Here is a 14,160-nt window from a genome sequence, read left to right as displayed (position 1 = left end):
TGGTCAATGCACTGCTTGATATTTTCTTGCACCTTTTGGACTATATTGCATGGTTTGACCATTCTTTTGCTTTGAAAGAAAGTGAATCCATGTGACATTGTTTGTTTTTGGCTTGTACCTTTTGGACTTTCATGCATGGTTTGACCATTGAATGAGATGGCCACTTTTTGCTTGAAAAAATGAATACGTAAGGATTCTTCCCTTTTGACCATCATATATTGTATTATATATATATATATATTATATAATATAATATAATATAATAATCATATGTTGTATTATATATATATATATATTATATAATATAATATAATATAATAATCATATGTTGTATTATATATATATATATATATATTATAATATAATATTATTTTATAATATATGAGTTTTTATTACGTTATATATATATATATATATAATATAATGTAATTAAATATATATTACATATATTAATTGGTATATTATATTATATATAATATAATATGAATTTTTATATGTAATAAGGGTTTTTATTACGTTATATATATATATATTTATATATGTTAATGCTAGGATTATAAAATTTATTCCTAATTAGATTAGGATTATATTTTTTCACGTGTCTAGCATTATTATCATTCTTGATCTTAAAAACCTTTATTTTAAAATATTTAGTGGGAGAGAGATACAAGGGTTGGATCTCACGGCCTTCATTGTTGGTTCATAGTAGTGTGAAATTTATACTTTGTCTTTGCCTCGAGCTTAGCATTCCATGCGGAGAGTATTTATTTCATGGTCCTACAAGATTGAATTTCCTGGTTTATAGTAGTTTGATAAACACCTTGTCTTAGTTTCGAGTTTTGCATTCCATGCGGAGGGTGCTTTATCATGGTACTACAAAATAAGCCTGTTAAAGGGATGAAATGTGGTTACACATAATTCTAGACAATGGTATACACTAGACTAAGTATTATAGTATCCTCTAGGCTGAGTTCTTACTATTATTACTTAGAGGCTAAATGTAAAACGGCATATTATTAGTGTTTGATAAGAGTTATCATGATAGCACTAATAATGAGAATAGTTCTCAATCAATCATAGTATTTTATGTTCACTCTATGCTGAGGGATATTGAATATGAGATTGGGTTGTCGTTGCATATATTATTTTATGGTTTTATTAAGGTTCCATATTATATGCTTTTATGCTAAATTGATAATGTCCAATTTACTTATTATATTCATGTTTATTATTTTCAGATTTTGTCATGGCATCATTTAACCCACTTGTTTCTATTCTTAACCAAAACAAACTGACTGGATCCAACTATGTTGATTGGAAAAGAAATTTGGACATTGTTCTTACTGCAGAAGAGCACAAATATGTGCTTACTCAACCATGTCCTAACTTTCCTTCATTAGATGCTCCTCTTGAGGGAAAACAACGATATGATCGTTGGCAGAAATCTAATGAGATGGCCAAGTGCTACATCCTAGCATCTATCTCAAATATTCTACAGCATCAAATACAGGATGTAGAACTTGCTTCGAACATAATGCATAGTCTGAAGGAGATGTTTGGTGAGCAAGGCCGTTCTGCAAGGCAAGAAACCATGAGGCAAATTTATAATACCAAAATGGCTGCAGGAAGTTCAGTGAGAGAGCATTGTCTTAGGATGATTGCTAATCTGAACACATTAGAAGTTTTAGGTGCCGACATTGATGGAGAACCCCAAGTGGATATGATACTCCAGTCACTACCAGAATCATTCAAGGAATTCAGACTCAATTATAATATGAACAAAAAGATTTATTCTTTGTCTAAATTAATGAATGAGTTAGTGGCGGCGGAAGGCATCCTTGGTACTTCTAGTGTTGAAGCCAATGTGGGTGAAGTTTCTACTTCTCAACCTAAGTCGAAAGGCAAGGGTAAGAAGAAGAAGAAGAAGGACTTCACTAAGAAAGATGGTAAACAAATTGCCTTAGGGGTTGCCAACAAAGGAAAGAAAACCAAAGGAAAGTGTTTCCATTGTGGTGAGAAAGGACATTGGAAGAGGATTTGTCCAACATTCAACGCTGCCAAGAATAAAGGTATGAAAAGTTCATTTCTTCTTGAAATATGTTTAGTACAGAATCCAACAGATTCCTGGTGTGTTGATTCAGGTTGTACTAATCATATCTGCAATTCTTTGCAGGGGTTCTAGGAGACCAGAAAGTTGAATGAGGGAGAACTATTTCTTACTTTGGCTGATGGGAGCAAGATTCCGGTTGAAGCTGTTGGAGTGTTTAATTTGTGTTTTAAATCTAGAGTTTTAATATTGGAAGACTGTTTGTATGTACCTAATGTTCGTAGGAATTTAATTTCTGCAACTTACTTAGGTAAACATGGATATTGTGTTATCCTGAAAGACAATGTTGTAATAAAGAAGGATAAAGTGTTTATCTGTTCTGGCAATATTGTAGATGGTCTTTATATTTTAACTCCTGATAAGCATGAATTATACAATTCTGAATTAGATAGTAACTCTTATGTGAAATCATTAAAGAGAAAGTTTCCTTCTACTAGTGATGCATATCTATGACACTTGCGTTTAGGTCATATCAATTCAAGTAGGATTCAAAGACTAATCAAAGATGGACTTTTACAGCCCATGAACTTTGTTGGTTTTCCAGTTTGCGAATCTTGTTTGGAAGGAAAGATGACCAAACGACCTTTCAATGCAAAGGGTAGAAGAGCCCAAGATTTGCTAGAACTAGTACATTCAGATGTATGTGGTCCTATGTCAATCCAAGCAAGAGGTGGCTATGAGTATTTCATTACTTTTACTGATGATTACTCTAGATTTGGTTATGTGTACCTAATGAAACAAAAGTCCGAAGCCTTTGAAAAGTTCAAAGAGTTTAGGGCTGAAGTTGAAAATCAATTGGATAAACACATAAAGGCCATTTGATCTGATCGAGGTGGCGAATACCTTCTTGGTGATTTTAAGGATTACTTGACTGAAAATGGGATTATATCCCAATTGACTGCACCTGGAACTCCACAACAAAATGGTGTAGCAGAAAGAAGGAATAGAACTCTTTTAGATATGGTTAGGTCCATGTTGAGTTATTCGACTCTACCAATTTCTTTTTGGGGATATGCCTTAAATACTGCGATGTATCTTCTGAATTTAGTACCTTCGAAGTCTACTCCTAAAACACCTGTAGAGTTGTGGAATGGGCGTAAGCCTAGTATGAGACATCTCCACATTTGGGGTTGTCCAGCACATGTGTTGAAAGGAAAGTCTGACAAGTTACAGTCTAAAACAGAAGTGGTATTTTTTGTAGGGTATCCAAAAGGAACAATTGGAGGTTTATTCTATAGTCATAAGGATAATAAAGTGTTTGTTAGCACAAATGCCAAATTCTTGGAAAATGACTATATGAATAATTTTACTCCTAGAAGTAGAGTTGTCTTGGCTGAAATGAATGAACCTGTAGTTGAACAACCAATGGATGAAACTAGGGATGATGTGGCTGTATTAGATACACCACAAGATACTGCTCATGAGATGTCTAGTACACAGGTGCCTCGGCGTAGTGGGAGAATTGTTCGACCTCCTATAAGATTCATAGGTTTGGGAGAAACTTATGAGGCTATCTCAGAAGAGGCTGAATCGGATCTTTACACTTATGATGAAGCAATGAATGATATAGATGCACATCATTGGGTCCAAGCTATGAAATCTGAATTGGATTCTATGGATTCCAATCATGTATGGGATCTTGTAAAGGCGCCTAATGGCATTAAACCTGTTGGTTGCAAATGGGTTTACAAGAGAAAGAGAGGGATAGATGGAAAGGTTGAAACCTTTAAAGCAAGACTAGTGGCGAAAGGGTATACACAAAAAGAAGGTATTGATTATGATGAAACTTTTTCGCCAGTAGCCATGCTTAAATCTATCAGAATTCTCTTATCCATTGCTGCTCATTATGATTATGAGATTTGGCAAATGGATGTCAAGACTGCATTTCTTAATGGCAATCTTGAAGAAGAAATATACATGTTGCAACCAGAAGGTTTCATAGCAAAGAACTAAGAGCATATGGTATGCAAGTTGAATAGGTCCATTTATGGACTTAAACAAGCATCTAGATCATGGAACATTAGATTTGATCAAGCAATCAAGTCATTTGGTTTTGAACAAAATCTTGATGAACCATGTGTGTACAAAAGACATCGAGACAAAGTAGTAATGTTCCTAGTGCTTTATGTTGATGATATTCTACTCATTGGGAATGATGTAGGGGTAATGTCATCGGTTAAAGTTTGGTTGTCAAGCCAATTTGATATGAAGGACTTGGGTGAGGCTAACTTTATTCTAGGGATCAAGCTTTGGCGAGATCGCAAGAATAAGATGTTAGGCTTATCACAAGCTGGATATATAGATAAGGTTCTAGAACGGTTTAGAATGCAAAACTCCAAGAAAGGATTGCTTCCTTTTAGACATGGAGTTCCTCTGCCTGATGACCAAAGGCCTAAGACTCAAGAGGAAGAAAATATGATGAGACAAGTTCATTATGCTTCTGCAGTGGGAAGTCTCATGTATGCCATGCTTTGTACTAGACCAGATATTTGTTATTCAGTTGGCATGGTTAGCCGATATCAATCAAATCCAGGACCAAAACATTGGCAAGCTGTAAAGCATATTCTCAAGTATCTTAGGAGAACGAGAGATTATATGCTTGTTTACCATAGTGAGGATTTGATTCCCATTGGCTATACAGATTCAGATTTTCAATCAGATCTAGATCTCAGAAAATCCACTTCAGGATGTGTTTTCACCTTGGGAGGTGGAGCCATAAGTTGGAGGAGCGTTAAGCAATCTTGTATTGCGGACTCCACCATGGAAGCCGAGTACGTTGCTGCTTGTGAAGCAGCAAAGGAGGCTGTTTGGCTCAAGAAATTCCTTTCTGATCTTGGTGTTGTAAGAATGGAGCAACTTCCCATCACATTGTTTTGCGACAATAGTGGAGCGGTTGCACAATCCAAAGATCCAAGAAATCACAAGAAAGGAAAGCACATTGAGAGGAAGTACCACATCATTCGAGACATTGTTGCTCGTGGAGATGTTGTGGTAGCAAAGATTGAAAGTGCAAATAATCTAGCAGATCCTTTTACCAAAGCCTTACCTCAAAGGACTTTCGAGTCACATTTGGAGGGAATGGGAGTTAGATTAGTGCACAATAGTCTTTAGGGCAAGTGGGAGATTGTTAGGATTAGTGCCCTTAAATCCTATTGTATGATGCTATGTATGATATTATGTATGACATTATGTATGACATGATATATGACTTAATATTGTGATTGATAAAGTTATTTTATTATTATCTAAAATAATGGTAACATGAATATGGGACATTATCATATAGTCCATGAGATGCATTGTATGTGATTTATGTGAAAAGTCACAAAAGATGTAAATCACAAGTTCTTTGTAAACTCAGAATTAATAGTTCGTAGTCGGTGATGAAATTGGGCATTTCATCTGCGAAGACTATAACGTGTCAACTAAGATGATTTGTCTTGATCATGGAAGTGGAAGCTTCTAGTTGATATGTTGATATGTTTTAAGAGTTAAAACATATTGAACAGGACTGCTGTGAGATTTATTATTCTTCTAACGACTGTCAAATGAATAATAAATCTCACGACTTCTATTTGCATGAACTCTTAATCCTGAGAGAATAATGGACCTGATCATGAAGTGTAGGTTGCTTTGATATATCAGGAGTGAGATCTGAAGTGACGGTCAAAACCTCAGTATGTTGGGCAGCCACATTTAGTGTTGATGGAACATATATTATCAAGATGGAATTCATAGTCTCTTGATGGAGATATAAAATATTCCCTTGAGATAAGTTTAATGGTTTCAGTTATTCAGAGAGTTAGGCCTAACCACTTTAGTAAGAAATTGCTAAAGTATATATTTATGAAATTGGATTTCATAAATATATAATGAATAACTTTAAAGAATTAAACCGGGTACTCAAGGATAAGATGTAGTAATTTACAAAGTGGCAATCTACATTTATGACTTTGTGTTACTACGAATATTTTATGAAGGGGTTACGTGTACAATAAAGTCTTGGGATATAATTTATTAATAAGGCCTAGAGTGCAATTATATTTATATAGTGGTATTAAATATAATTAATGGTAACTTTGGACTTGTTAAGAGTTGACGGAAAAGCCCTAGGCCCATTGGAGCTAGTGTCTTATTGGTCCCTTTTGGTCCCACTCCAAGCCACACACTAAAGCCCAATTGGAAAGGCCCAATAGGCCAGCCCAATTAGATAATCAGTTAGTTATAAAGGGAGAAACATACAGAATTTTTATAGAGAAGAGATTAGAAAAGAAAAAGAAACGGTGTGTGAGAGAGTGTGAGACACACTTTCATTCTCCCTTTGAAAAACTGATTGAGAGACCACACATCTTGGGCGTAAAGTGGAATTGGAGTGAAAATTAAAAGTGTTCCCAAGTTCTTCTAATCTTTGTTTTGAATTTCTCCACACCAAGGTACGCTATCTTGTTCTTAAATTCTGAAATTTACATTGTGCACGTTATCAATCATGAATGAAATAGATCCTAGTTCGTTGCTTCCGCTGTGGGTTTTGCATGAGATGCAAAACCAGAATTTTTTCCTTCATGCTTAAGTTGTAAAATTAAGCCATGATTTGCATTAGTCCCTATTATTTATCTTTACATAATTTCTTGAATAAGATGTCATTCATTGTGTGTAATTTTCTATTTTCAAGAAATCATGTGAGAAAGATGAGTTTACAGGAATTTGTGAGAGAATGGAGGCTAAACTAGAATTAAGTGGAGCTAAAGGACCATGCTTAAATGTCTAAGGAGGTGCAGTAGGAGTGCTTGGATCGTCTACTCTGATTGGAAGCTTCAAATAAGGAAAGAAACCAAAGAGGCAGAATCTGAAAAGGAAAAATTTGATTTGAGTACTGATCAATATTTTGGACGTATCTCACTCATCAAAAATCCAATTGATACAAGGTTAGATGGGTTGGAACCGTACCTCAATTATCTACAACTTTCTAGTTTTGAGTTTTTCGAAATTCACAAGTTTTAAAGGCCGAAATTAACTCACAAGTTACCGCTATAAACCTGGACGTAAATTAAAATAGTAAAAGTTTTTATATTCTTGGGACACTTTTTTGTTAGGGTTTTGAAGGGAGGCTGTAGAACAAATTTTGACAGAGAAAACCTTGTATTTTCCTTTCTCTAATGGCAGCCTAAACTCTTTGCTAGGGCTAGGGGTTATGTTTCTTCTATACGGTATGAATATTCAATGTGATTCTTTCTAAGATTTTATCAACAACATATTTGATTGTTCAATTAGATTTCTTTTAATGTATTAGTACTTCCGTGCTTTCAATAAGTTCAATCATGTTTTTCTTGTTGTTTAGATGAATTTCTAATAGTTTCAAATAGAAATTAGATTTTAAAGTGAATGGGTTTTTCTGAAAAACTTTTCTAACCGCATTATTAATCGAGGTTATCATGCGTTCTTGAATTGTCTCAGTTCAACCGAATCATAAGTTTTAAATTGTATAAGAACAATCAATTATGAAATAGATATTTTCTTAGATCATAAAGAATCTCATATCAATATAGGGAAACACCCCGATGCCCTAGTATTTACATTATTGATTTAAATAAGTTTTTATTATTATTCTTGTTAACAATCACCAAGCAAAAGTATTTTTCTTCTTCACCAAAATTATTATTTAATTATATTGTCTTTGAATTTACCCTGCTTCTTGTGGTTCGACCTTGGTACTCCGAGAATTATATTGCTACGATCTCCTACACAAGCAGTATGTATTGTATTTTTTGGTTGGACTCTGGATTTGAGATTATCTTGAAACCATTCTGATAGGGATGATTGAAAGAACTATATATGTCGGTAAGTAGAATGACATTTTCGTAACGAGAAGAATGGGCAAAGATGAGGTTCCTAATCAAGAAGCTGTCATGGGTGCATTTCCATACAAAGTATTTTAACTTATTTGGACCAACAAATGTCAAATCCCAATCTAACATTTGGTAGAGGTTTTTGAGGGATGAAGTTGGTATAAAACAAAGGTACTTGTTGCCTTGACAGAGCAAATTCCATCCACAGATGGTCAGATTTGGGTTTGCTGGCGTTTCCAACGATCACTTAATATGATAACAAAGATTTTTAATTGAGTGTCTTGTTCCACTAATGGACCAATAAATCGCTGTCTTAGAGGACCACCAAGCAGCCAATTATTCAGTAAGTTGCTATTTAGTAATATTGCTTTAATCTATACTGATTGCTTTAAGATCCTAGGTTTATAGTTGGATGGAAGGCTGTGTTAGCCACATTAGCGCTACACCTTAAAAGGATTAATAACATCCTTGTTAGTTAGGGTTTTTTGAAATCTCTTATAAACCCAAAATCCACCTAATAAACTCCCATGCACAATCAACAAGACTCAGTACACAACAACATATCTATCTTGGCATACCCATCTTGTGGCTAATAACATGCTTGTGATTTAGGTGCATATCTAGCATGAGGAACAACACAGTTATGGATATCTCTTAAAAAAATGAATATCATCAAATATGTGCAATACTGGAGGGCTTATAATTCAATTTGCTTTTGATAATTTGCAGAGAGTCAAGTATTGTCACTTTGGTCTTCTTAGATCTTATTACTAAGCAAGTAGGAAACACTCTTGCTAAACTCAACATATATATTCAGGTGCTTAAGGTGAGAATCAGGCACATAAGAACCACAAAATCAACAAGTTTTAGCTTAATTAAGTCAGAGGTGCTTCTGTCCAAAATGTGAAGAACATCAGGTGCAGGACTACAGTAAACTTGAACATTGAGCGTCTCCAAATTGACATGCATATTCATCTTTGTAACTATAAATATGTCAGCATATGTATTTATTCTAAAGTTTGTTCATTGGTACTAAGGTGCTAGTATGTCGAAAGCATGAATGTGATAGAACCTTCTTCTTAAGAAAGAACATTTTCTATTGAAATAAAACTTAATGTGTAAATTCGCAATGTCAAGGCACCTAGTTGAACCACAATAGTCTACCCCCGTTTTAGAAAATAAAAAGGCAACAAAATTTAGTAGCAATTTATTAAACTCGAGTTCCATATTTCATTTTTCCTTTGGTCAATATAATTTTTGTGTGTGTGTGCACTCGTTGAATATATAAATTTTAGTTTGGAGCATAAATCCATAACAGGATGTATGACTCTCTCCCTCTCTCTCTCTCATGCGCGCGCGCGTGTGCAAAGGAAGCATGATTCTCTCAATATACCTGCCACATATTATTGAAGCAATTTTTGTTACACCCAGTTCTGATATCAAAATCACAATGGGCATATATGCAATGAAATAGTTTTATGTGATGATTTCTTTGGTATTAATTTCGTAATATTAAAATTTTCATTATATATTTTAAGAATCACAAAAGTTATACAGATGTTACAAATTACATCAAAATTCCAAATCCAATTGGTTTTTTTCCCCTTCTTCTACTTTGTAGAAGGAAATGATTTTTCTTGGTGTTGAAGAAAAATATATTCTTTAATATATATATATATCTTGGGGGGTGGGGTGGGGAGGGACAGGGCCAAAGAATGGCTTTGTCCTTGACTCTAAGTTTCAGCCACTAGATCTAAGTAGAGAGGTATGGTAGTTCTCCCTCTAATATAATGAGATTAAGAAATCAACTTTTTAGATTTAAGTGAAGTTGAGCAACAAATATGACTCATTAAGCCTTATATGTATTTTTCCTATTCATTTAATCTTGTTTAGCACCAGAGAACTCTAATTTATTTTTCCTCTTAATGGTAGAGTAATTGGATGAGCATTAAAGAAAGCGGTCACAAAATTTTTAGTAAAAGTTTAAATTCATATCATGTTTTGGGAATGCCTTTAGGCTAAGTTGCATCCTACTATTTAGAAAATCTTTCCTTCGTCTTAAAAAGAAATGTAGTTCCTTCTAAATCACAAAGCCAAACAAAAAAATAATCCTATTTTCATAAAAAAAAAAATAAAAAAAAGAGGCGCATTTGCCATGAAAAAATGAGGTGCCTAGCTAACCAAATTTATTCTTAAATAAGGCTTTTTGTTTGGAAAAAGTAAATAAGGATTGATGACCTATTCTTCAGCTAAACAAGAGATATGTTATGATTGGTATTATTGCATTCATTACAATATCTGTTTTAAATTTTGTTAAAAGAAGCAAGTTTTGGTGGTTATTAAATTTTCCTGTTTATAGTAGTACGTTTGATGCCATTCAATTAATGGTGCAATCAAGTAATCATTAGGCTGGACATGGAAAGTTCGGTTTAATCGTGTATATAAAAACCATTCGTATAGCCAGTATTGTTTCATCGTGTGACTCTCTCCAAATTCAATGGCAAGCGGTGTCATATTTCATCCATGCTTCCTTCTCTCATATTATCTTATAGGCCTTTTGGTTACAGCTCATAATGTCCCCCAAGCACAATTAACACCACTCAACGGTCAGCATCTCATGAAGGTCTCAATTGGCACTCCACCAGTAGACATCTATGGCGCTATCGATACAGCTAGTAACCTTGTGTGGACACCATGTGTACCTTGTAATGACAACTGCTTCAAACAGATTCATCCCCTGTTTGATCCTAAAAAGTCCTCCACATATAGTGAAATTTCTTGCCATTCAGAAAAATGTCATCAAGTATGGTACGAAGGCCGTTGTTCTCCTCAAAATAGTTGCATTTACAGCACTGGATATATAAGTGGTTTATCCCATGGTGTTCTGGCCAAAGAAAAAGCCACCATCACTTCTTCCTCTGGGCAAGCGGTTTCCTTTGACATTGTTTTTGGATGTGGACACAACACTACCTTCGCTTCCAATGTCCAAGCAACTATTGGGTTAGGATTAGGGCCTTTGTCCTTTGTTTCACAAATTGGTGGCAAGAGGTTTTCTTATTGCTTGTTGCCATATGGTACTGAATATACTAATCCTAGTATTACAAGCAAGATAAGTTTTGGCAATGGCAGTGAAGTTGTGGGTGATGGTGTGGTTTCAACACCATTAGTAGCTGGAGATGATTATTTTGTGACACTAGAAGGAATTAGTGTTGGAGACACATATGTGTCTTTTAACTCTTCAGGTAACGCTTCTAAGGGCAACATGTGGATCGATTCAGGATCACCAATGTTTGCTTTGCCACCAGATTTTTATGATCGCTTAGAGGTGGAAGTGAAGAAGCAGATTCCAATTGATCCCATCAAGGATGACCCTAATTTGGGGACACGACTTTGCTATAGAACTAAAATTACTAATGAAAATGGACCAATATTGACTATCCATTTTGAAGGTGCAGATGTGGAGTTAAAGCCTATACAAACTTTCAATCAACCGCTTAAAGAATATGAGTATTATTGCTTTGGAATTACAAATACTGCAGATACAGATGAGGCAAATATAGGCGACCATTACCAAGGAATATATGGCAACTATGTTCAAGCAAATTTTTTGATTGGGTTTGACTTTGAAACAAGGATGGTCTCCTTCAAGCCGACTGATTGCACCAAGCTGTAGAGTTTGGGACTTTCATGTAACTTATATGATCAATGAAAGATATATACCTATTCATACTTTATATATAAACAATAATTGATGAACTTAAGTGTGTGCTTGCAATTCTAGTATTTGTGAATCACATGCCTTCCCTTGTCTAGAATGTGATCTTAATCTTCATCTTCTCTGTGGTCCCATGCTATACACCTTTAAACACAAAGATCATATTATAAATCCCCTCTTTCTTACAAATTTACCTGTTAAGGAGGAAGTGGAAGATGAGACAGACGAATTCTATTGTCATGCTTGTGTGGAAGAAAGAAAGAGATCCACTATTACCTGTTTATTATTGTGCTGAACATCATTTTGTTGCTGAATTCAAATGCATTCTCCCTCAGGTAGGTAAATATAAACCGATAAAATTTAAATTGTTTTATAATTGGAAGCTAGGCCTTTTAATCTGGAACTTGAGTTGATCCTTAATTAAATTTTTTTTTAACCTTTTAGAATAAAAAATACAGACTAGAGGAGATGTGATTCTAACATAACGGTACACCACAAATTCGAATATGACTCTAATCAAAACCATGGTAATGTTTAAGAAAAGGTGGAACAAAAAGAGAGAACTAAAAATCAAAACCATGGTAATTATTTTCTCCTACACACAGATAATAAGTTATGACCATAATTGGATGTGTGATTCTCTTAATCAATATAACTACGCAAATGTGAGGAAAGATCTCTCTTTTTTGAAGCAATTTTGGTTACACAAATATGTTAGAAAATTGCTTGATGTGCAAAGAGTTCAGCAGAAGCTCCACATGATTTTTTTTTTTTGCTGGTGAGGAAGAGTGGGCTTAGCCCAATAAGTGAGAGGGGCTTGGGCCCAAGTTGGACATGAGTTCTTTGAGCTAGATCCGTATGGCTTAGTAGATGGGATTTGTATGGAGTTTAGTCTGACTAGGATAAAGGAGTATGTATTCTTATGGGAAAACCACCTCTGTAACATAGAAGCAATCCTAATATATATATATATATATATATATATATATATATATATATATATATATATATATATATGATCTTTCAAATATTTTGAAAATTATATTATACTAGTCTCTAATCCGTGCTATGCATAGGAACCTACCTATTTGTGAGGTAGACTAAATTAATTTCGTAAAATCTTAAATTGATTAAGAAACTACACTGTTGCATGATTTGTTCTTGTATGACTTCAATTTGTTGCTACGCACCTGTTGAGATACATCAACGACCATATCATTATTTTATTTTATATTTTTGGTTTTCCATCTTTATTAATTGTATATTGCAAAATTAATTCTTTGTGGCCAAATGTAATACACTACATGCCATCATAAATTCTAATTGTTTATTGTCTATTTTGAAAGCTCATTTCAACATTGAGTGTTATTTTCTTTCCATCCTAATGCTTACACACACACACACACACACATATATATACACACACACAATACATTTTGCTACTCAATCATTAAGCCACATCATCCACTTATTTTTTATCTTTTCTTTTCTTTTTTAGACTTTTCTTCTCACTACTCTCCAAAAAAACAAAAACAAAAATTTCTTCTTCTCCCTATTATTCCACATCTATGGTTACATTCCCTCCAACCATTTCCTTCCCTCTTTACCTCCGCCTACTATTAGTTTAGTTGTATATTAGGTTAATATAGCACACTACAACAAAAGTTAGAAAGATATGGTTCACTTAAAAAAAATATTAATCAAACATACAAAAAATAATAGAATGATATATTTGTATAGATAAAAAGATATAAAATACTTGTAGAAATCTTTTTAAAAACGACAATACTTGAAGTAAGTGTTACTTTTTATATATTACACCCTATTATATATATATATAAATATATATATATATATATTTCCACGCATCGCGTGGACCTGCCACTAGTTTAAATAAAAAGCAAGACTTATTTTCAAGAAATTAACATATATAGAGGATATTTCAATGTGGCATCATTATGTTTCCATTAAACCAAAGAGACCAACTTTATAAATCCTAAAACACAACCAAAATTAGATTTGGATAGATATTATGCCAATGCCAAAAGCAAATAACTTTACAACCAGCAAAATCTACATACCAAGTCCTAATTTTATTCAATGTGTTATATATGCAAAGGCCCACATGCAAGACATCCTCTTAAAATTTCCCTAGATAGCATATGCATATGCATATGTTTTAGGAGTGTAGGCTGCATATATAATCTCACTAAATTAGATGTCTATAGGCAGAAGAAGAATCACAGCCTAAATTTTCACCATTAAACAACAATCAGTGCAAGCTTTCATTTTGAAGCAAAAGTAATTGCTAATTTCTTCCTTATCTATTACAAAAGATAAAAAAAAATTAAAAGTTCTTCAACTTAAAATTTAACTTTCATTTCATTTCTTAACCAGCAAAAAACAGAACCATTGGGTTTAGGCCTTTTCACCAAGCACTTCCAAAAAACCACAACACAAGCTCTCCCAGAAAAATGCATATCATAGAATAA

At 33.9% G+C, this 14,160-nt stretch overlaps 1 protein-coding gene across 1 annotated transcript; it reads left to right on the top strand.

Annotated features, from left to right (window-relative positions):
• Nucleotides 1-10,450: 10,450 nt before the first annotated feature.
• On the top strand, nt 10,451-11,626 carry LOC142619299 (aspartic proteinase CDR1-like). Its single transcript, XM_075792362.1, has one exon. It carries the CDS (start codon nt 10,451-10,453, stop codon nt 11,624-11,626), a length of 1,176 nt encoding a protein of 391 aa, XP_075648477.1.
• The last annotated feature ends 2,534 nt before the right edge of the window (nt 11,627-14,160 follow it).

This window comes from Castanea sativa, chromosome 12, assembly GCF_040712315.1.
Source record: "Castanea sativa cultivar Marrone di Chiusa Pesio chromosome 12, ASM4071231v1".
NCBI lineage: Eukaryota > Viridiplantae > Streptophyta > Magnoliopsida > Fagales > Fagaceae > Castanea > Castanea sativa.
The sequence above is the reverse complement of the archived record's forward strand: the minus strand, read 5'-3'. Positions and strand labels throughout refer to the sequence as shown.